Raw genomic sequence first — 25,268 nt, 5'->3', positions numbered from 1 at the left:
TCCCTTCCTGTGCCTGCGCAAGACGCATCATCTTGAGATGGCACACATAYAAATAAACTAATGTATACTGTATAACAACCTGACAACAAAAACAAACTGATGTTGACAGACTAAGGTTGATGTACATGAATCTAGAACTGATGGCGTTGAATGCTGTGCGCACTGTTTGAAAACRTCATCAAGGAGACCTGAATGTTTCCTGAGATTGTGCTTTTTTTTGTGCTAATGCTTGAATAGCCAAGGTCTCTGTTTCTGAGCACAATCCTCGTTGATGGACGATGAAATTCTAAGCTTACTCGTAGTATAATACTGTGTAAGGGTTGGCACCACTATTACTACAATAATCATTAAAATGCCAAATACTGAGGTTACTCAGAATCTCAGAGACCTTTGGCTGCACTTTTTTTTTTTTTTTTTTTTTTTTATTATGGGATGGCCCAGCACACTCAGCTTTCTGACTAAACCTGATCTGCTCTTCAAAAAGCTGGACACTCTTCCCATAATGTAGACTTTTTTTTTCCCCTCATAATAGTGAAAGATCCAAAGTTGGCAGCTGTCTGACACTGAGGAAAGAAACTGCCAAGAGGAAGGCCTTCCTTGGCACCCTTTCTTACTTTACATTTAAATCTCAGAACACATTAGGCTCTTCATTAGGAGACACATCAGCTCACAGGACTAGAAACCTCACAGTTACAAACTGGAGGGGTTAGCTGGGTGAGTGAAAAATTATGATAACTAGGGAAACATATGATTAACTGCTTTTGCCACTGGGAGCTTAACAAGTTTTTAAAGGTCACCTTTGAGAAGAATTACATTTCATCCCAAATGCTGCAGGTTTTCACCCCTTTAAGTAATCCCTTAAGAACATAAGAAGAGCTGTACCAGACCAGAGCAAAGGTCTGTTTGGCCCAGCATTCTGCCTTCAACAAGGGCCAAAAGCAGGAAGAGCACAAGACACACAGCGGTACTGCCCCCAAGCACTCTCCCAATAATCTGCAGCTCAGAAATCATTTGAGGCAGAGCTGACTGATAGATAATCACTCAAAACACAGTCGAATCTGAGAAAGCATTAGAGTTAATGAGAAATAATACAGTACATAAAAAAGAAAAATATAAACAGGAACAATCAGGGAAACATTTAAGGCTTCATAAATCTGTAACTTGGGAAATACATTTCATAACTCGTGAGGTTAAAGCGTTTAGCCTGCTTAACTAATGTCTAGATAAGAGAAGACAATGTCATATTGATCAATAAGAACTATGACAATGTTTACATAGAGGATTTATATATGAACTACTCATTTACTTAAATATCAGTGCAACTATTTTCATATTTTTAAACTATAAAATRCTTGCTGGATCCATGCCCAATATCAACCTATCCACGTTTCTTAAATATCGTTCCTTATGAAATTCAACAAAACTATGTATTATAGTACTAGTTTCAAAGTTATTCTTAAACTTCATGGAGAGGCACTTCACGATGCGTTTTAGTTGATTAGAATCAAGGCTCCAAAAATATAGATGCTACTTGCTTAAATTGTAAATCTGAAATTAGAATAGAAGTTACATAAAATATATTAATTTGTAAGGCATTCAAAATATCTGTTTTTATGCATTTATGTCAGAAAAAAGGAAGCTACCAAAAGTACTGTGGTCTTGTCTTTTTTTTTTTTTTTTTTTTAAGACGGCATATGATCCACACACGACCATGATGTTATGTATTAACTCAGTTAGTCCTAGGACTGTCATGCAACTGTTGTGCTTGCCTATCTCTCCTAAAGGCAGATGAAGTATCCTGGATCTTCACAACCTCAGTACATTTATCTTGCAAATACTTCTGAAAAGCTCCAACAACCTCTCTTGACAGMTAACAAATGAACCTGGACCTATTCTGCTCAGATGTACTTTTTAGAAGCAGGATTGTGAAATAATACCAGGTCTCAAGGAGTCTGCGGTACTTCTACAGTTCTGGGATCTCAAAAGAGCTTTCAGAATCCCTGGAACGAATACCTGGATGTCCACCCATCCTACTCTGTCCTGTAGAGATTCTCCAACAAAATCTTTGGTCGCTCAGATGACAAGCAAAACAATTTCACTGAGTAACATGTAGCCAGGAAGTTTCCTTGTCATAAGTTTCTTGGTAAACAGCATGTAAATCAACACATTTCATCTGAATCACTGTGCTTCAAGCCAGCTGCACTTGTGACTCCAAAATGTATACCCTCATAGACTGAACTGTGCTGGTTTACCGTCCCGCTACTGGAGGTTACCGTGCCTCTAGCATAGGCAGCAGGGCACACAGTTATGCCGTAACTGTCCCTCTCCACAAGTATCACTGTCAGCCACTAATAAACCTGGGTTTGCACAAAGATCCTAGGGTGTCACATGGAGTGGACAAGGTACTGGCACATTTACAGTCCACCACCCTGATGTTTTATCACAAGGTACTAAAAATTCTGCAGAATGGGGGCAAAGACTCCTTGAGAGGAAAAGGTAACACAAGCTGCCACAGCTAAATCTGCCAGAACCCTGTCAGAGCCTTAATTTTTTGAGCACTAAAACTTGTTAAACAGTTTACAACTTTTTTACTTCAATATATAAGCCATATGGACAATACATTTTGTTCATAAGGAGCAAACGTTAATCACAAATAACTCTAAGCAGCTTGTGAAAAATCTGCCTGTACTATTTCAGGACAATTCTCATAGGGTTTACTAATTCAAGCTTTTAGATCAAACCTGGTTCCTACATTATCAATTTGGAGGATGGCACATGCCTGTTTGCTTACATCTGAACCTACCTATGTAAATATGTCCAAATCCTTCACAATAACAGACAGAGTAAGAGCTATCCTACAGAAGGTTTGTATGGTCTACCTGATGCCTGTTTCTGAAGACTCAACTGGATTTCAGGTCTGATTCACAAAGCTCTTCACTGTTTCACTTGCATTTCTGCATTTTCTTTCAATTATGAGGCAGCCTGATAAAAGGTTTCCATAATCCAGGAAAAGATTTAGGATCGCACAGTACTATTTTCTTTCTTTCTCTCTCTCTCTTTTTTTTTCTTTTCTTTTTTTTTTTTAAGAAATACTCYTTAAGTCATTTTCTTCATGAAGGAAGACGTTCTTCTGCTTTTACACCACAACCAATGTAGTACTGCACATCTTACACCAAATGACCCGTATTTCATCCTCATTTCATAAAGCCACAACGTGCAATGAAATCCCATTTGAACAGATTACAGATCGTTTTTTAAGACATAAACATATTATATATATACATTTAACTACAACAAAGTTACCTTAATTTGGTATCCACAAATCCCACAACCACACAGGTTTTCAAACTAAAGTTGGTTTTGATTTGGTTTGCATGCAGACTTTGTGATTAACTGAAAATAATTACTTCTGGTTTTGATTTTAACAGACGTTTATTTGCTGCTGTATACAAAGCAATGTAGCATATCATATAATGAAAAATAAGCAGTTCAAGCTCTTAGTAGAACAGGATGTCAGAAAGCTTATCCATAGAAACAGCAATAAATTTAATAGACTGGGAATGTACTACATGTTTTGAAAAAAAATTCAAAACACAAAAAGAAGCTAAGCTTCTTGCTAATTTAGGAAAAAGAATGCTAACTTCTATTTACATTTCCAGAATTTTTTCTCAAGAACCATAAACTAATGAGCAAAAAATTGGAAAGTCTAATTGGCAGAAAGACACTTCAGATGTTCTATTCATCACAGCTTCCATTGTTTTAATTTAACGAGTCTTCAGAAGGGAGGTTTGAGTTCATGGGGAATGAAAAGATAATTGACAATAAACTGTAGAGGAGTCTTCTTTGGGAATTAAAATTAAAATGCTTGTCTTAGGTGCTGTCTTTATCAGGACTTTGTAGAATATTTGGATTTTTCAGGAGAAACTTAGTGACTTAATAAACCTATTAAGATTTATCATACTTGCTGAGCTGCAGGTGAATGAACACAAGGAAAGATCTTAAAGTTTCATTACTAGGTACTTATTTTATTACTGTCACTACTATGCATTTCAGCTGCTATGAATTTGTGCTCTGGATCAGCTTCTAGGGGCTTTGCTTTGTAAACCAAATTTAACTCAAATGAGATCACAAATACTTTTCAGCACCTACCGTCTCTCTAGAACATTTGTTTTCTATATTATATTTACTAAGYGAGTTTGGGGCAGAGGAGATCAGGTTTGTCAAAAAACCCTTAAGTTTATGTAAAGACGGTAAAAACTCGGTTAGTACAATACTGTGTGCTAACAAATAATTCTTCTTACAAATTAAGAAGAATAAACCCACAGTAAAAGCCCTCAAAAATACAGAATGTTTTATTACCCAAAACAATTTCTGTTATGGCTTTTTTTTTTTTTTGTTTCTACTTGAGCAGTGATACATGAGGGAATTGGCAGAATTGAACTGCCAAATAGCAGCATGAAAAAAATATGCACATCATTCCTACCTCTTGTTCTATATTCCACTAACTATATTAGATAATCTCTAGTTTGTCTTCCRTTCAAAGATATCAAGTGATCTGAAACCATTGATGTTTGATTACAGATATTCACTACTATCTAAAACTGTGTGAGCAAAGAAGCACACAGTATATGATCTAAGCTAGATTTCATCTGAAGTGTACTACAGAGTTTTGAAGATGATCCTGACTTTTTTTCTCAGAGAAAATGTCCTTTTTTAAAAAACAAACAAACAAACAAAAAAAACCCTTTCATCAATAAGTAACTCAGCTTGCTCAAGAAAGACATTTTACAAATCCCTAAAGAATATGCTCTTTACTGTGATTTCTGCAGCTTCATCTATCTCTTAAAGGAATCAGAGAAAATCTTAAGCAATAAAACTGGACATGTGTGTCTACCAAGCCTTAAGCACTCTGGTTCAGCAGATAATAAAACACAACTGTAACAAGGAAGCAAGTCACAGCATCTTGGCTTCCATGTATTGTCTTGATTTATTCAAGTATCTCTGTCACAGCTGATGATATTTTTAAGTGACCTTTGGTATTACGGCTTTCAGAGAAGCGAGAAATAAGAACTGCAGCAAATAACTCAGAAATTGCCTATCCAGTTTGAGGACTGATACCATTTTAACTTTTTCATATATTTTGAAAAAGAGATTGAAGATCAGGAACAAGTTTTTTTTATTCATTTTTAACATTTAAAATATTTAAAAATCCCAGTGCGTCCCTTTATGTGCACTGACTTGTCACTTGCAAGGCAAAGCTGTACAAAGAAGAAATAACTAAAACAAAAGAAACAAACATTTAAGCAACTGCTAAAAAAAGCCTATTTTAAAACATCTGCACCATTACTAGTATAAACATAAGAATATTTTGGCATAYATATGTTTGTCAGCTAAAGCTTTATTTTTTGCAATGATTATACATCAAAGTGCTTGTCTAAAACAATATATTCCTGTAGAATTAACATGTCTGAACTACAGATGCTATTTTGGCCCTTCTCATATGTATGCTGCAACACAACTCTGCCATTGCTCACTCTCCTGGACACCGTAGGTAGTCATAAGAGTATGCTACAAAAACTGAAGTACAGGACAGCCAAAGAAAGGCTAACATTAATGAGGAAATCTCAGCATCTAGCACCCTCTGCTACCCCTACGTCTACTCTACTACTAGATTATTTAGACATTCCTAGATCAAATGCCCTGCATTCCACTGTAAATCAGTCACTTTACTGTGGCAAGTTGTACTAATAAAAGACAAATACTACAGCAGCACAGCATGCACTTTATGGATCATGAGTATTACTCAAGGGCAGCTTTTTTCTGATAGGCAAGTTTACATTTAAGAAATAAAGGCAAGCTGTATTCAAATACTCAATGCTCAAAAAAAATATCCTCACATTTTAAAATATGAGTTAAAGAAAATTAAACAGGACCTTTCCTAAGACTATTTCAGAACCCAAATAGTCTACAACATTTCCTGAAAAATTCTTGCAAACAGATGTTTATTATAATTTTGTTTATGGAAGGCTAAATAAAATACATCTGTTAAGTTAGGAAAACATGAGAACAGCAAAGAAGAGAGGAGCGAGAGAGGGGGAGAAAAAGGATAGAGACCTGAGCAATTACAAGTCTATTAGTTTATGCTAGCATTCAAAGTTATGGAAGACTTCTTGAGAATGCCCAAAGATAGTGAGGTTAATGAAACTGAAATATAATTCAGAAATGATTATCTCAGAAGTAGGTCACGTGAAAATAATCAAATCTCCTTCTCCAATGAAGTAATTTTCTAGAAGTCTAGTAGACTTCATCAATCCAGACTTACACAGAATGCTATCAGTGAATGTTAGATGACAATCAGCGCATTGCTGGGCTATGGACTTACTAAACGAGAAATGCTAACACGAAGGGTAAATATCAGATTAAAAGAACGCTACTTCTAGAGTTTAGGTAAGGCTAAATCTTGCAACATATTCAACCAACACTCCAGCTATTATCCTTAGCACAAAAGGATGCAAGAGTTTGTGTGATGCCTCCCATGAAATCAAGAGGCATCCTTAACAAGGAAGACAAATCATACCGGAAAAAGTGGACAGATCTGAGCGGAACTAATTTTAGTGAAATGGGATCCATATGTTTATTCCTAAGTGCAAAGTCAGACCGAGTTGTTTGTATGCATACTTTAAGCACTGCCTCCAAATGAGGCAGCTGCACCCTTACCTGCCCTCAGACATGCTACAACTCTGTCTCCTCCTCCCACCCCAGCCTGAGTGCACCCTGTGATACTGTGAGGATTTTATTTAGCTGTATGATGCACTGGACAGGAGAATTGATCTCCATAAAAAATAAATTAGCTGAAAAAGAAACAAAAGACTAACCCATCTCCTGATCAAGCCCCTTAGTCTGATGAGCATGAATGTTTCTGCTGACATAAGGAAGAAGGTAACATCAGCATGGGAGCAGGACTGAATGAAATCTTTGGCAACCAAAGATGTGTGTGAAATTAGTGCTTACTTGTTTGAATCCTTCAGTAAACAGAGGGTATCAACTGGAAACAACAGGAAAAGATCTTGTGCCACAGGCTCATATCTGCAAAGAATAACAGAGACATTTGGTATATGATTAAACAATAAACAACTTTAACTTTTCTATGAAAATCCATAAAAGGCATACACAGTGGGTGTTCAGAGTACCTTCTTTAGGTCCCCAAAATCCGATTCCACTGATCTCTACTTTCTGTCCCAAGGCTGAAATTTTATCAGCTCACATCACAAGATTTCCTTTGGCTATTCAGCCCTTGACTATAGCTACCAGTCCATCACTRTATCTTTATCTGTCATGCCAAATCATTCACTGTTTGATTATACAGAAACCCTGTATGTGGAATAGCATTAATTCACTACACTTCTCCAAAACCATTGTGCTTGGATAGTCTATTTTTTAACTTAGATTGCCATTTCATTCATTCAGACATTACAGGTGCTTGGTCAGTAAGGGATATCTCTCTCCTCAACAGCTTTTTCCTAGGTATACTGTATTTCTCAGTACCTGCTCAGCCTGCACCCAAACCTGACAGCATTTTGATAATCTCAAACCCCAAATTCCTCCTTGCCACGACAGTGTCCCTAGTTTGGATGTCACTGCATTACACCTGCCTTGTTAACACTGCTGACTGACYCAACATCCCTTTGCATTTTAGGCTTCAAATCCACAGCAGTGAGTTTTCCTGGCAAGCTGGGCAAGGCTCACAGGCTGGGCTCTGGCTGCAGGATCGCAATCTCCAGTTGCCTRGGGTCCCACCAAAGCAGTCCTGCCTCACCACAGCACAGCCCATTTGCCTCTACAGGTTCACATACCCTCTCCTTGGCCACTGTTCTGTTCATCAGAGCTCCTAAAAAAAAAATGACTAGCTCAAAATCTTCACTATTTTTGACACTGACTGATACTTGAAATGGTACAAGGTACATTTTTATTACATTTTGAAGTACTTTTCACTATTACTKAATGTAACTGAGCCTCTGTCCTGCTGACTGCATATTAACTTTATTCAATTGGACCTTCATTCTCAAGCCATCTCTGTCCTCGCAGCTACCTTGACAGCACTCATTCAGAACAAACACTGCAACCACTGAAGGTTCATTTCACATGCCCAAAGATCTCCCACTACCCTTCTATTAGCTCAAGATGATGACCCCCGTCAATCTTCTCTAATTAAGTGGTCTGTAGCATTTGCTATGTGCAGACAGTAAAGAGGCCAACCATGCTGCAGACTTCACAGCCTTAAACACGCACCTGCTCTGAATTCACCCAGTACAATCATTACTTCTGTATCTCCTTGAGCCCAAGAGTACCTGCTATATCACAACACATACTGCCCAGAGAAGCTTCAACAGAGAAGCAGGAAAAATATGTTTTCCCATATGTTTGTTAATATTGAATGTAACAATCTCACTGTCACACAGCTGGAGGACCCTAATTGTTGCTGGTTAGTTTTCCCCACTGCATCAAGAATGCTACCGCAAAGCAAAGACAGCTCCAGAGGCACTACATCCCTGATAAGGCCAAAGCAAGCCTATGTCTGCTGCACCTCAAAGAACTTAGTTTAGGAGCCCAGCAGTTTTCCTCCAGTAAGAAGAGGGCAAAATATCATAGAATGAATTCCAGCAGAGATAAAACATCATTTCTAACATGTAGGTATATACATAAAAATATGTATCTATACTAACTAGAAGTCCAGTTACTCCTGCTCAAAGGAGCAGAATTCTTCAAATACATCACCAGCAAGAGGAGGACTAGGGAAAATGTGGGCCTGCYRCTGAATGGGGCAGGGGCCCTGGTGACAAGGGATACAGAGAAGGCAGAATTACTGAATGCCGCCTTTGCTTCCGTCTTCACTGCTAAGGGCAGCCCCCAGGAATCCTGCAGCCTGGACGTGAGGGAGAAAGTCCAGAGAAGGGAAGACTTTCCATTGGTTGAGGAGGAAAGGATTAGAGACCTTCTGGGCAGCCCAGACATCCACAAATCCATGGGCCTGGATGGGATGCACCCATGGTACTGAGGGAACTGGCGGATGTTGTTGCCAGGCTGCTCTCTGTCATCTTTGAAAGGTCCTGGTGAAYGGGAGAGGTGCCTGAGGACTGGAAGAAAGCCAATGTTACTCCAGTCTTCAAGAAGCACAAGGAGGAGGACCCAAGCAACTATAGGCCCATCAGCTTCACCTCCATCCCTGGAAAGGTGAACGAACAGCTCATTCTGGATGTCATCTCCAGACATATGGAGGAAAAGAAGGTGATCAGGAGTAGCCAGCATGGATTCACCAAGGGGAAATCCTGCTTAACCAACCTGAGAGCCTTCTATGGTGGCATGACTGGCTGSGTAGATGAGGGSAGAGCAGTGGACGTTGTGCACCTTGACTTCAGCAAGGYTTTTGACACTGTCTCCCGTAACATCCTCCTAGGCAGGCTCWGGAAGTGTGGGTTAGACGAGTGGACAGTGAGGTGGATTGAGTCCAGTGGGAGGCCTGTGGCTAGTGGCGTCCCCCAGGGCTCAGTACTGGGTCCCATCCTGTTCAACTTCTTCATCAATGACCTGGATGAGGGGACAGAGTGCCTCCTCACCAAGTCTGCTGATGCTACCAAGCTGGGAGGAGTGGCTGATACACCTGGCAGTGCTGCCATTCAGAGAGACCTGGCCAGGCYRGAGAGYTGGGCGGAGAGGAAYCTCTTCAGGTTCAACAAGGGCAGGTGCAGAGTCCTGCACCTAGGGAGGAATAACTCCAYCTACTAGTACAAGCTGGGGGCTGACCTGCTGGAGAGCAGCTCTGTAGAGAAGGACCTGGGAGTGCTGSTGGATGACAGGTTGACCATGAGCCAGCAACGTGCCCTTGTGGCCAAGAAGGCCAATGGCCTCCTGGGGTGCATTAGGAAGAGTGTGGCCAGCAGGTCGAGGGAGGTGATCCTGCCCCTCTACTCAGCCCTGGGGAGGCTGCATCTCGAGCACTGTGTCCAGTTCTGGGCTCCTCAGTCCAAGAGAGACATGGAGCTACTGGAGAGAGTCCAGTATAGGGCTACGAAGATGATCAGAAGGCTGGAGCATCTGCCCCGTGAGGAACGGCTGCGAGAGCTGGGCCTCTTTAGCCTGSGGAAGAGAAGACTGAGGGGGGATCTTATCAATGTCTATAAGTACCTGAAGGGAGGGTGTCAAGGGGACAAGGACAAACTCTTTTCAGTTGTCCCATGTGACAGGACAAGAGGCAACGGGCAGAATCTGAAGCACAGGAAGTTCCGCCTGACCGTGAGGGGGGATTTCTTCCCTGTGAGAGTGACGGAGCMCTGGAACAGGTTGCCCAGAGAGGTTGTGGAGTCTCCTTCTCTGGAGATCTTCAAGGCCTGCCTGGATGCAACCCTGTCTAACATGCTCTAGGTGACCCTGCTGAGCAGGGAGGTTGGACTAGATGATCTCCAGAGGTCCCTTCAAACCTTACTGATTCTATGAATTCAAACCAGAGGTGGTACAAAGGAAGAGTGCAATAATSAAGGGGAAGGAGTGTCTAGCCTGTGAGGGAAGGCCAAAGAGTTTGGCATATTTACTCTTTTAACAGGCAGGCTGTGCAATGGTTTCATTATAGTCAATCACACATCAGTCTATAAATACATTCAAGGGTTGAACGGAAAGAATTTTTTCAGCTCACAGGCAACGCTGATATGAAAACAAGTGAGAACAGACTGGCCGCAAAAACAAACAAATAAAACTTTAAACATTAGAAGTGTCAATTACCAGACCAATTTTCCACCAGATGCAGAAGGTACAAAAACTTAAATGGAATTAAAATAAGGTTTTATCAGAGTATGAGACACAGTTGTCTGCTATARTAGGAAGCAAGAATTGATGATTCAGAAGGTAAGCTTCTCCAAAATACATCTTAAATCATAGCCATCACCAACCTAACAAAATTGATACTTATTTATACAGGATCAGGGCAAAATAAGAAATCTCTTACAAATCTTATCTACTGAAAAATAATTATGGGCAAGAGGTGTCCCAGAGGCCAAGTTAATAGGAGATTCAGTAGACAGTGGTTCAATTTCTTTGCTCTTTCACTTGTTAAAAAAAATAAACATGCAGAAACAAATTTATTTAAAAGTTGTGAATATGCAAAGAAATTTGTGTTCAAATTTTTTCTTGAATTATTTTTGTTTTTCAAGGTTTACACAGGTTTTAGATATTAAACCTGTAATTTCTTTGGATTTTTCCAATTATTCCATTGCAAAGGTATCTTAATGATTAAAAGCAAAAAATGTGGACGTGTCAGCTGACTGCAGGCCAACTGTATAAACATTAGCAAAAAATAACTTAGCACACATCCCAAGGCAATTAGTGGTAAAACATTAGAAAACATTTTCTATCAATCAGAACGGACAGTCTTCAATATTATTTGAAAAACAGCAGTGGAATCTTTATCCAGAGACATAATTTTATTTTTAAAAAATTGTTGTGCAGCCAGGGACGCTAACAAGATTTCCCATCATTACTTTGATTCTAATTCACATCTGCTTGATGTTATGAATATCACCTTTAAGTTACATGTCTTTGAAACCTATCTTCCTATAAAAGCATCAGTGTGCAGTAAAGTCACAGTGACTTTCCTACTGCTGTCTATATTAAAACATTATTTTAATAGGCTTCAAATGACGTTAGTTTATTCTTTGGGGATACAAGCTTGAAAAGTGACTCTTTTCTACTATTGGTAATTGAAAACTGACGGAAGAGAATAATCTGACTGCAAGCGGCAGAGGACAGCAGCGTAAGAGTCTGTCTCAGTCTATGACTGGAAAAGCTTGCGCTGGTATTAACGTGCCTCAGTTGATGCATATTAAGCAATTTCTTAATAGCTACTGGCTTCAAGTTCAGTAAGGCAGCAACAGCAGTCACCAGGGAATTCTGCTTGCAAAGAACTTCTACAACAAATGTATTAATTTTGGTCAAAGGCAAACGTGAGTTACATCTCCTGGAATGCACTGCACCTGGTCATCTTCACCGTCATGTAATGTCAGCAAAGCTTGAGACATTTGAAATGAAAAAAATACACTGTAAAATGTCTTGGCTATTGTATGGTTAATGTACGGCCATTGACAAAGTACGTGTCCTTACAACTATCCTATGCCAACTATTTTAGTTAGCTTAAGGAGATGCTTTAATTGCTGTTCTGAATTACTGTTAGAAGTTCAACCTAGGCTATTCAAATAACTTGTCAGTAGGATTGCAAAATTTTTGCTCTGAAAAACAGGTTCCTAATCTATATATGCAAGCAAGTATGAAAGGGGCTGAAAGCTCTCACTTCCCATGGCCAATAAATGAAAAAGATGTTCTCACAAGACAAGAAAGTTGCAYTCACTGAACTGGTACCTTGTTATCAACACTATAAAGCATAAATTTGGGCCTGTGAGCAGCATACTTAAGGAACTGCCTGGGTTTCTACAACTTAATCTGTATTTTACATATAAACAAGAAAATGAAAAAAAACGCACCAAAGTAATACCTCTGAAAACCCACAGAACTGATCCAAGAATACATTATCGGGATACAAATTGTAAAACAATTCATCTAAAAACATATTGCTCTGCAATTAACTGTTTCTTCCTCTTAAATGATCTTAATAGATGATACTTTTCTATTTATATTTCCAGTAGTCATGTCTAGATTTGATTTTTTCCCACAAAAAATATAAACTTTTAAATAGTTATGTGATAACACAAATCAAAACTCAGATTACAATTTGTGGGATTAAAAAAAATAATACCTGGAAATTTAATAGTTAAATGTTAAATGTATTAAGCCTCATACAGATTTCATCTTCCTTTGAATTAGCCGGAATGTGTACTTTTGGAAAAGGATTACTACTCCAGGTCTGGGTATGTAATTCCAAACGGGGGGARAACACAGCTATAACCAAATCCTTCTAAAAATTCTGACTACCTCCCAGCGCTCTTAAGGGCATTGAAGTGGCCAWTTGCCACAGTTAAATGACTAACTGTCTTCCTCTTGCTTTTGTTGTTTCCCATAGGATTAATGCCATTAATGCTTTTCATAAAATTAGTTCTACTTTTCCTGAAAACATCAGGGAATGATAAGGATTTTAAAACAAAGTAACTTGTGATTTTCTTAGAAGAGACTTTTTTTGGTAACAGATATTGCCCTCCTATAACTTCTTAGCTGCACAGATTAATGAAATAATTTACAATCTGTAAATATGGGCATGTGCACACAAGGGAATTTGGCGTCCTAAGCACTGAAAAGTTATAGAAATCTGTACATTATTAATACAGGAGAACATTGCTCAGGCATACTCCACTTATTCACTGTATGTATAAGTACACGCAGTTGTAATAGGGAAATTTGGAGAAATTTATCTTGATTTAGCACTCTGCAAAAAGCACTATAAGAGAATAGATATGAATCACAGGGAGGAAAACTACTTTTAGAGCAGCTTTCACTTAATGAATCTATTCAATAAACACATATTAAAACCAGCTGTCTACTATAAGAAAAGTTTCCATTCATAAGAACATTTAGTTTTATGTTTTAAACCAGCACATAAAGATGGATGTGTGTTACATAAGAAAAACTACGTAAAATTTTACCCACAATAATACTATCAGCTACTAAAGACCTCTCATTTAAATGAATGCAGAACACAATAGAAATCAGATATTCCTATTTGGCAARGTGAAAGAGTTTTATCCAAATACAGGCGCTGAATTCTTTCACTCATGTTTTGTACAAGTTTAGCACTTCACATACAGTGTTTTCCTGCACTGGAGTCCTTTCAGTTTAGTTTATATTTCTTCAAAATGGACACTACTCCAACATCCATACACTTATTTACTCTGGATCACAGAACCAGTTACACACCTCTACTGTCAATAAAAGATACAGTGTACTAAAGCCAAACCCATTTTCCTTTTGTGCCTGTTATTTCCTATTGAGTCATTTTGGGCTGCCTTCATTCTACACAACTCAAAACACCATTAGGGGACTTCCTGGAGAAAACAGCAAAAGAAAAGAGAGTTTGGTACAACTGCCGTATGGAAGGATCACACATACAAGGCACCATACAACTTGCTAGTCAGAATAACAGTTAGCTGTATACATCTAACGCTGAATGAAATCAGAATAAATGTTTTTTGTTTCTTTTTATGATGCCCTTTAGAATCTCTGAACAGTTAATTCTGACAAAAGGTGCTATACAAACAAATTAGTCTAAACTTAATTCGATCTTACACTCTCCAATTATAAAGTTTACTTCCTTCAGAACACTGCAGGGTGGGGGAAGAGGGCACTAAGAGCAAACAAGTTATTTCCTTAAGTCTCTTCCCAGGTTTTGAATTTCATTTTCTTATTTCATCAGTTTATGTTAGAATACCTTCATTAATTTATCATCCACCTCCTCACCGCTGTTAAGCTGGGCTGTTCAAATATTATTCTCACTTTTTTTGCAGTATGGCCTGCTCTGCTTTGTGTAAGGCCTCAGGATTCCCATTTTAAGTATCAGAATTATTCTGTCAATGAATACTTTTAACTAAAGATTAAATTGTGCATGAATATCACACCTTGAAATAAGTTCAAAAAAAAGAAATTAAGAAGTTATGTTTTTGAAGCACTTGACTGTGCTATTTTTACTCCTCAAACCAATCTTACACCAGAAGTTTCATTTAAAGTCTTGGACCCAAATAGGGAGTTGGTTTTGCTATGAGCTGTCACACTGTAACTATTACAGAATAGCTATTGCACAATAATTGCATTTGTACAGATAACTATTTCCTATTTCAATCCCTTGTGTATTCAAACAGATTTTTCAGATATAGGACCATAATTCTGGGGACAAATAATACCTGGCACTATGATCTGCTGCTGCCTCAACAYACCGCAGGATTCCCAGAATTCGGAAGCAACTGGAAAACTGGGAGCTCTGTCAAGCTGACATATACCCAAGAGGCTTCTGTCATCATTCAGCATACATTTCTACTGTTTTGCATACAGATGTGGTCAAAGCAGTCAAAGATGCTCTGTGGCTGTACATGGAAAATAGCACTGAAAATGTTGCAATTTGCTTTTTAACTGAAAATTCCAGCAGAGTCTAACAGATCTTTGTACTTACTTGTGCTTACTTTGGTGAAATTAAACAGGGTCGAGGGTCAGCAGTAGATTATAATGATCCCTTAGCTCTGACTAAGGGTCTAGATCTGGAAGAAAAGGGCTTCTGTTTGTAGGCTGTAACTTTCAGCTGGCAGCACTCCATAACTTGAAATTTATAATTAGAATACAGTATTGTTTAAGGCATAGAGAAGGCATGTTATTTGAAGCGGACTACCCTGCAGCAACATCAATTGCCTCTAACTGTCTGAACTGCCTTCAAATTAGTCAGGCATAGTACTGCAGCTCTTGAGGCAACATCAGATGAACATACCTGAGTTGAGGAAGTGAACCAGTGGTCACTGCTCTTTGCGCCATCTATATAGCAGCAATCGACAAAATGTTCATCTCCATTTTGCAGCATAACCTTCAAAGATTTGTACTTAGTCTCCCACCTGAATACAGGAGAAACAAATACCCATTTCCTACCGCAGCATTACTAAAGGTGGATGCTTACTCTGGGTAGATAAATACAGTCTCGTGATACATGGCATAGCTGTACAGTTCTTTACGTGATGTTCCTGCGCCCTGTAGACAACAATCAGAGCACATGCACTGTTTAAGAGAGTCATGAGATACTAGGTGGTCAGACAAGAAGTTAAAAGATTCTGTCACTTCTCCGTACTATTATTAATACTGAATACTATTAAATACTCCATACATTATTGCACCTAAAGTACTGCTCAAATTATTGACCCCAAAAAAGAGCAATGATCCAGTTGTGAACTTGAACAGAGAGGGCGTGCCAACTTTTCTTGATGTTAYTGGCTTTAAAACTAACAAGCTATCAAAACATTCTTACCATGGGAAATCCCCCAAAGCATTTTCAGGTCATATCTACCCAAAACAGAAATAGTATCTAGAAAAGCTTTAATTCTCTGCTTCTATTGCTTTTTCATAGAAAGCCTGAGCATAGRAAAAAAAAATTACTGTCAAGTATTTTTTCCAGACTATCATACTGCAGATCCAGGTGGATAGCTAAACTGCCTTTTCTCTTGTAAAAGGATCCTTTGAAAAAGACCTCTTCTCTGGCTGTCACGGTTGTCAAATGCCTTTGGTTACAGTTTTACATGACAAAATTCTGGTACATGTGAAGCTATTAACTTTTATTTTTGGATCCAACAAGTTAATTTAAGCTCTTTGAGATTTCTTATTTTTCTCCCCATTCTGGGTCAMGTTCCAGAATTTACTTTGCTTAACTAATTATTTAACTATCACTTTGCCTACTCGTTTATTGTCATCCTCCTACATCAACGTATTTGTTTCTATTGAGACATAGAACATCAAATTTCAGTCTTGTGCCAAAACCATTAGCTTTTTAAATAATACAGAAGTAAGGCAAATGGGTAAAATTGAATACGCAGTCATAACTATTTTTAGCTGTGGGCTTCTGTTTTGCTTTTCTTACATATAGCTATAAAGGTAACAGGATGTTACATGGTGCGTGTTGTGTTTAAGTTTGCTTACTACATATTAATTCTGCCTTATCACCATTTTAAAATTAAATTTCAAAGTCCATTATAATGATGCACACTGCTTCCCTAAACTCAACCACCTACATACAAACTCTTGTGCTTGAGGAGAAAGCAGGGTTGTTTTTCTGACACTGTTTCCTGTGTACATAACAGCAGCATATACTCCAGTTTTAGGGCCCTTCTATCGAAACATTTTATAGGTCTCGAACGTTGACTTCCTGTGAGCTGGACCCAGACATTCAGTAAAGATTTTCAAAACATTTTGTTCTACAATGACTGAAACCTAGGACTGGCTTGATAAATAGATCTGGATACTTYTTCTTAAACAAGATCTTTCCAGAAATACACATTCAGTGGGATTTACTTCTTAAAAATCTTAAATTTTAACACAAGCCATTACAATATCAGTATGCTGAAACATTGTGAAACATCTAAAAACTTCAGGATACAAAAAAATCTATACTGATCTCATTAGAAATCACAGGCAAACAACCAGTTTTTAGGGATAAAAGATCAACCGCACAGTACTGCAGAAACAGATCGTCCTTACCATTAATTGCAATGCTCTTCACTTTCTGATGTAACCTAGAAATACACTTTTTTACAGGTGGTACTTTTATAATGACACAGGCTTCCAATATTCTCTCCTACTCAGCCTTTCTGAAGTAGAAGAAATGTATAAACAGCCCAGACTGCTTTTGAACAGCTTAAACTTTAGGGGTTAAATGAAGAAAACACAGCTAGTATCTTGCTACCTATCACTGACTTCACATTCAATGTTCCTTCTCATCCGTTCCCCAGCTAGCCTCATCTTTCCAACAACGCTGTCTTTTCAAGTGACTTACTACTATCTACCTGCCTTTTCARAATCACTCGTACAGCAAATACTGCTAGTAAAACGTACACAAAAGCATTCAGCAGCCATCAGCATACTTTCTGCATCACTGGCCAATGTGGCCATTTGCAGACCAATATAACACATAGCCCAYATTAAACAAATTTCTATAAAATTCAGAGGTTAATCATGTTTCTGCTATTATTCTATTTTATGCGCCATTTTTAAAAAGCTTTCAAAAGCTTCTGGAATAAGTATATTTGCAGAGTTGTTTTCTTCAACAAGATGTTAATCTAATATACCAAAGTACTGTGGCAAACATTTAACCGATAACAAATTAAGTAAAGTACCTCGAAATATTCAATTGAATTCACATAAATTAGGAGATAAGATCTTAATGTGAATGAAATGCAGGAAAATATAACACTATTATGTAAACTGTTTCTAGAATGACATCTTTAAACAAGAAATATCCACTTATCARTATGTTGTCAACTACTGAAAAGCAACAGAAGCCAGAAAAAGTTTTGATCAGTCAAGAAGTTGAAGGATACTCTCTTCTTAATTTTAATCTCATAAAAAGCATAATTAAGTCTCATATACTACTAAGACCCATAACTGTTTAGAAAATCATTCCAATCATTCCAGAAAAATGATACAGAGCGAACTGCAAGTAACACCATAAATAAGASCAGACTACTTGAGAGAGGTTTCATTTCTGGAGTCCTGCATTAGTACAACTTGGAGACAGCATGCATTTGGGGGGGGGAGAGAGACAATTTTTGTTGTTTTTCTTTCACCTTGTAAAGAAGCATGAAATACCACGGTCAATTTATGTCCAGCTGATAAAATACAGGATTTGTGCTCCCACTTAAGGAGGAGGAATGTGGGACAAGACAAAGATGGGCAAAGGTTTCTCCGCAAGACTTATCTTAATTTTCAACAGAAAATAGACTTAACAAGCACACAATACTCTTCCATCAGCAAGTTTGTCAGAGTATCAGAAATGAGTTAAACATCTATTAATAAATACTCCTAATGATAGGGCACTTATTTATCTAGACCCTTACTTATTGCTTTTACACCTGCATATGCTCACTATTTAGAAAGTAATACATTCAGCAGTTGATTCAGTAAGTCACAGGTAACTTCTAACATCACCTTTTATTTTTCCTACAACATTCTGAAGCCACAGTATCTTAATAATCCAAAACCTACAAGATGTTTTGGTGGATATATAAAGATGAGCTGTTTCATCCTCATCAAGCATATTAGTTAACCACAAGGCATTGGAGAGAGCTCAAAAAAMTGAGTGCATCTTATAAAACTATAATGCTTTCTTGACAGTAATTAACGTAACAGCAACTTCCTCTTCTTTCTTCAAACACCAAAATCTCCCTTCAGAACTACGTATATAAAAATAAAACTAGAATATTTTCAGTAAGTCAAGTGGTAGTTMTTTACTCCAGATATAGTAATAAGAAGTTAAATCGTATTTCAGGAGCATTTTGCTATTCACAGCTGACAAGAATATAGCCCTGTGCAACAAAATGGACCATTTACAGTTAAAAAAGAGCTGCTGAATAATACAGGTTTTCAAATCTGAACAACATCAACATAGTGAAAGATTTAGGAAGCCAGACTAATTATTTTAGTGGCTAACTTCCAATATAAAGGTTGACATTTTCTACGCCCATGTCTGTAAGAATACAGTACAGGCAGCTTTCTCCCTCAACAATATTACAGAARGACCAATGACTTAGTTATGTTTTAAGATTTCTCCAGACTTAGCAGGAAGTTAGATTTTTGTTTTTGTTAAAGACYGAGTGGCAGCAATGATACATTTATGACAGGAACGCTTAATAATGTATTCACTCAGCAGAGTTCTCTGTCAGAACTGTTTTGACCATCTGAAATCTACTTTTTCAGGCTTTTTGGATTAACTTCCAGACCATTAGGTTTACTTGTAGATAAAAAATAATTACTTCAGGCAAATATTATATTTGAAATAATCCAAATATATTTTTGATAGTTCAGGATTACCCATCAAACTGGAAGTGGCACCATTATATAATGAGAACCGAGTCCAAAGCAATTTATTTCAACTATAAACTAAAAGAAAATTAATTTTCACAGAGAATCAGAATGGCTAGACATTGTATTTCCCAGCTATCGAAACATCATGAAATTTTGTTTGATAAAGTCCTCTTGAGTATGCTTTGTACAAAATTATCATCTCCTCCCTAAACACTTTTCCCATAATAGGTAAAACATTTTCTTTCCTTTCGAGGACCATTTATAACTTTATTACTTAATAGGCCTGTCAAKATAGGCAAATTAATAATGCTATGTGTGTGTCATATACATACATTGGACAAGATGGAGGGCTTGAAAATCCATTACTAGTAACAGAGGTTTTTTTCCCCTTCATAAGTTATATGTTCAACCTCAATGTTCAARATCAAGTATGTATGTAAACAGGAATTTTTTTACAAACAAAATACCAAATAAGGAAAACTATTGTTTCTACAAAAATAYTCGACTATCAGAAAGTTAGCTTACAAATATCAAATGAAGACACTGAAAGAAATAAAACAAGACACACGAAATTGTGAGCCACTGAAAACTGATCACTTTTCTTTAAAACTGTTTGGCTTGTTCTTCCATTTCCTGAACTGCTCTTTCAAGACCTCTTCCTTAGAATCAGCACATTGTTTAGACATGCACCCATCAAGCTGTAATATTAAAGCAAAAATTAAGTAAATTATAACAAAGCCCTTCTTTGAGGAAAAGAAAAACTGGGCATGATTCCAATGTTCTTCCTTTTATCAAACTCAGAGATAATACGGATGAATTCTATAACCCAACTCTTTACAAAGAGACTGGATAAAACAGTAATAGCTTATTTTCATTGCTAATTAAGAGGGAATAATAGCAAAAAAGTGTAACTGCAGTATATAATGGGCCACAGACYGTCTCTTCTATCTTGCAAAGTGACCAAAGCCTGGCAAAGCTTATCACTGCTTGTGCAATCTGGCAAAGCAGAATATAGTTACAACAGTCAGTATTTATTTAAGATAGCTCATTTAAAAAAGAAATCTCCACACAATACAAATCACCCTACTGATTCAGATAGGAAACACARAATTCACACAACAAACCATTTCTACTAGCTCGTACTGCATTCTGCCTCTAGACATGGAGACTAAACATGCTAAATGTTCTACAGTGGATGTGGCCTGAACACAGCCCGTTGCTCAAACAAACCTTCTCCAGATGATTAACAACTATCACTCACAGTCAAAGATGTAACTGAATAACTGTCATTAAAAACTATCATGCCAGCCTGATTTCTTCAAAATAATGCTGCTGTATTCTTCTCTTTATTATTTCATAAAGTGAAACAGGTGTGGCATGTATTTAATATGGCAAATGTCATTCTAATTCGAAGTCATAAGAGTTATAAATTCTGTTGATTCTACCATAGGAATTGAACTTCAAAACTAAACATTAAAAAGATATAATCAACCTTATTTTTGGAATAAACATGTGATCTTAGATTAAGCCAGTCATGCTTTTAACACTGAAGTTCACTTACTAGGAAATACAATTTCCTTGGAAATAATACAGATTTTGGAACAGGTGTCTTCTACACTTAATTGTCAGTGTGCAGYTTAATACTTTACCAATACCAGCTAAAGGTTTTATAATCTGCAAGGCAGATAACTCTGAAGTCATTGTAAGGTATGTTTAATATCTGGGACTCTTACTTTTTAATCAACCGAGTTTCCCAACAAAAACCAAAATTGAAACTAAGCAATAGCTTTAATATATGTAATTTAAAAGCATATATTTGTTTGATATTCCATCTCACATTCGCCTTGGACAGCAAGACCTGTCTTATTAAATTCAAGATCATTGTGGAAATCTCAGGTATTACCACTGAGAAAGACAGACAAAAGGAACATTTTGGTTTTAAAGGACAGTTTCAATAATTATTGCAAAAAATAGCATCTGAAGACCAATCAAAAATAGGAAGATGACTGTTATACATTATTGACTATGTGTTTATGATCAGCTTCTAAATTAAACCCAGTTCTGAACTTTTCCCMCTCTTGAAACATATTAGAAATATTCACTGTCTGAAGTGGATGAAACACGCATGTGCTGCTGATCTGTAAATAAGCACATCGATTTCACAACACACAACTCAAATTTCTAGGTTGAAGGTGAAGTGTGGTTAGTGTATATTCAAGTTAGAAAAAGAAACTCTGGTTTGATGAAGGCATTACTTGGGAAGAGAGTRTAGAAACTTCCAGTGAAATCTCGCTAAATCACTTAACTGCCAAAATGCCATCTTAACTTCTACTTGACCAGAAATAGTATTTACCCAGGTCTTGTGATCTGAAGATGCTGAAGGCAAAGAGGAAAAAAAAAATCTGTAACTAATTTGAAGCCACATACATTTTCTTTATAATGTCAGTAGTTTACCTCAAATAAAGATGGTCAGACTTTCCACTACATCTCAGCTGAAAAACGGTACAGAAACTTGTATTATGCAGCAAACAGACAGCACGGCTGCTTCCTGGCTGTAGGCAGAGACTTGGGGAGGTGGGGGAYGACCCTAAACTCTAAGTTAGTTTGTCATTAAAATCATCAGCTACTGGGGCACAATATTCCATATATCTGCAGCTCCTCCAAACTACAGTTGACAGGACCAGAATTTGTTAAACTGCAATACATATCACAAGAAAGTATCTTGACACTTGTTCAAATGTACCTTATATCATTTTTAAGAGAGAAAATTCTTCCTGTATATTTAATTCTCAGTTAAATTTTGTTTTGTCCATCAAAACTACCTGATGCCCAAAGTCTAATAAAAAAAAGCGTAAGAGATTTACCAGCGGGGGAAGACAAGAAGAAAGTCATTTGAATGATACGCATAAAAAAGAACAAGAAGAAGAACAAGAAGTGGCAAGAAACTATAAAATGAGCGAGCGAGGAAAAGAAGGACATAAGAAAGGCACAGTCCAAATATTTTGTATTATATTTCAATGACATAAGGTAGCTATAAACCCCAATTTATCCAGAAAGTACTATCTAGCTGCTTTGAACCATTCTAGTACTGCAAAACCTACTGAAAACATACTAAGGACCATTCAGATTAACCAGGACATTAAAGTGGATAAATCAGATTTTAAGATTGCCAGAAATATCACTTGGTGACTTTTCCAATTTTTTTTTTTACTGTTCATGTATGAGAGAATGAAGAGAAATTCTACGCAAAAATCTCTATAAAGAGATACAAGTAAGTACGTATCAGCAATTTCAAAGAAAATTTCTCATAAAGATGTTGTAGTTTCTCTCTGCCTGCAGTTTACATACCATATTTTGTTATTTGTATACAAATAATTTGTAGAGAAACATTGTTTGCATCAAAGATTATCAAGCATTTTACTGTACAACTTYGAGGACTTGTCTTGACATATTAAAATAACAAGTTGATCAAGGATRGCATTCATCAACAGCAATGATATAAAGCAATAATAATTATCCTAACAGGAAGCATTTAAAGAGTACTTTTTCAAAATGTTAGATCAAGTCAAAAAGTACACTAAAACCCAGGTTTAGTCAAATTATGCTAGTTACTACTTAACAGAAGCAATTCACTTCCTGTCATCAGTGCAAACAGCGAGCAACTTCCATTTCAAGCATGAGTATTTTGTGCTCCTACAAAGATCTGTGCCATAACTTTTATTTTGACGATGTGCCATGTAGTTTTCTTTCAGATTAAAAAGTAAATGAATGMATTAGAATATCTTAATTCCTTCTTCCTGCTTCTAAGTATGTTCCACATTTTGTCTTCCAAATAAAGGTCTTGGTTCTCCTTCCACTGCAAAAGTCTGTAATTTTGGATTTCCCCTCCTGCCCCCCATCACCTTCTAGTTAGAAACTTAGCAAATTTTCATGTGTTTCATTTGGCAGATTATAGATGATTCCCAACTTTCAGGAAGCAGACCTCTGTTAAGAAGAAGTGAAGAACATTGAAAACCCTTCTCCTAAGCTGCTATTTCCCTTCAGGATTGTTTTATTCTCTTCCCCATTAACAGCATTTTAAAATGATTTAATCATAAAAGTTAATTTGTACATACAACATGAGGTACTGGGTCATGTATTTGTGTCTGTAATACATAACATTACCTTTTGTACTTTTAATACATAATAACAATATAAATGGCATATTCAGGAGTAGATTGCACTCAACCTAACCTTAAACTATAATAGCTCAGAGTTGCACTGTCTCCAAAGCTTACTAAAAGGCTCATTAATCATTGCAAATTAGAAATAAAAAGAAACTTAAACCACAAAGAAATACAGATTTCCATGAAACTTCATTAAATGGAATAATTATAAACAGTGTGTAGTAAAAGCCAATGACTTTCCCACRTTTTTAAACAACATCCATGGATCTAACATATTTCCCAACACGGGAACAGCAAAAATGGGCAGAACGGGGACTTCACCTAGGCACAGTGCCAATATTCTCATTGATCTTTCTAAATACCCTGCAATTTGACCTGCACCACCCCTGCCATACCCRCTTCAGGTCTACGAATGAAAAACTGCAACCTGCAGCGAGCGTTAGGGCGATGCCCACGAGCRATGAGGTTCAGCCTAGCGAAGCTCGCTCCCCGCCAGACCCGCACCCCGCTCGGACCTTAGGTGCGCGGCAGCTCAAAGGCCRGCCTGCTCGAAAAGGGCAGCAAGCCCCAGGCCGCGCTTTCGATGCTCTTTCAGAGCAGATTTCTGATTGAGAGCTGCTAAGCGAAGCTGGCAGCTGTTAATCCAAGCGCCGGGTACAATAGATAGCTAATCTGCCTTCTTGTTTGGTGTATCAGACTGCTCCGACAGTTTTTTGACTGGGCAGTTTATAACCTGAATAGCTTTAGTAGCCAGTTACGTGAAATAATTTGCAAAGGAGYGTATACCCAGAACAGCACGTGCACAGACGGCGACGCTGCTTGGACTGCGTTCTGCTTGACCAGCACACACACGCGTTCAAGTCAAGTCAACAACACGTGCACATGAAGGCACACAGATCTTCAAAGTTTGACTGCAAATTTCTCAACGGGAAACACCTGCACTGAACTATGATAAATCTTCTTCACTAGCAACATGTAAATAATACACGTACTAACTTTACTAGCAGCAATTTTTGCAAATAATGTTTCAAAAGTAAACTCATGTATCTGTAAAAAGTTAGTCTTTGACCRGTACTTCGTAGAATTCAGGTACGTTACTGTAACTGTCCCTTCTGCCTTAAAAGCTACAAATCTGTTTTTAAGTGAGTTCAGATAAATAGTTTTGAATGCAGAAATACTTTGGGATGAAAACAGACRGAAATACTTTTGAAAGTACAACAGTGACTCCTTGTCTGGGTAAGAGCAACAAAAAGAAGATAAGCAATTAGGCTTCCTCAAAAAAAGAAAAAAACTTGGCATACAGTTTTCAGCTAAACGCAGTATTGCATAAGAAGAAAAAAACTCAATATAAGCAGTTTTGGACAGTTCCCACCTCAAGAGCTTTTCTCAAGACACGCTGTTAAACCGTGAAGTTTGCAAGGCTTTGAAAGACCCGAAGGCTGCCCAGYGCGCGGGGGCTGTATTCGAGCTCCAGAAGCGCTGCCGCAGCCAGGCGTTTCCCGAGCGAGTTTCACCCCGGTCGCCGCCTCTCTCCCCTCGCGTCGAAACCCTCGCTTCGAAGCGCAC

The 25,268-nt window shown here is 37.6% G+C and overlaps 1 protein-coding gene across 2 annotated transcripts in view; it reads right to left on the bottom strand.

Moving 5' to 3' along the window:
• TNFAIP8 (TNF alpha induced protein 8) overlaps positions 1 to 25,140 on the bottom strand; it is a 64,525-nt gene extending 39,385 nt beyond the window's left edge. For both annotated transcript variants that reach the window (XM_085305397.1, XM_085305396.1), the window contains exons 1-2: positions 25,075 to 25,140; positions 7,012 to 7,086 (exon numbers count right to left, since the gene is read on the bottom strand). Coding sequence is in view for 1 of the 2 variants with exons in the window: in XM_085305396.1 (XP_085161522.1) it covers position 7,012 (1 nt within the window). In the remaining variant the exon portion in view is untranslated. The remainder of the gene's footprint in view (positions 1 to 7,011; positions 7,087 to 25,074) is intronic.
• Between the last annotated feature and the right edge of the window lie 128 nt (positions 25,141 to 25,268).

Source organism: Rhea americana, unplaced genomic scaffold, assembly GCF_003343005.1.
Source record: "Rhea americana isolate MKP2758 unplaced genomic scaffold, rheAme1 scaffold_22, whole genome shotgun sequence".
Taxonomy (NCBI): domain Eukaryota; kingdom Metazoa; phylum Chordata; class Aves; order Rheiformes; family Rheidae; genus Rhea; species Rhea americana.
The sequence above is the reverse complement of the archived record's forward strand: the minus strand, read 5'-3'. Positions and strand labels throughout refer to the sequence as shown.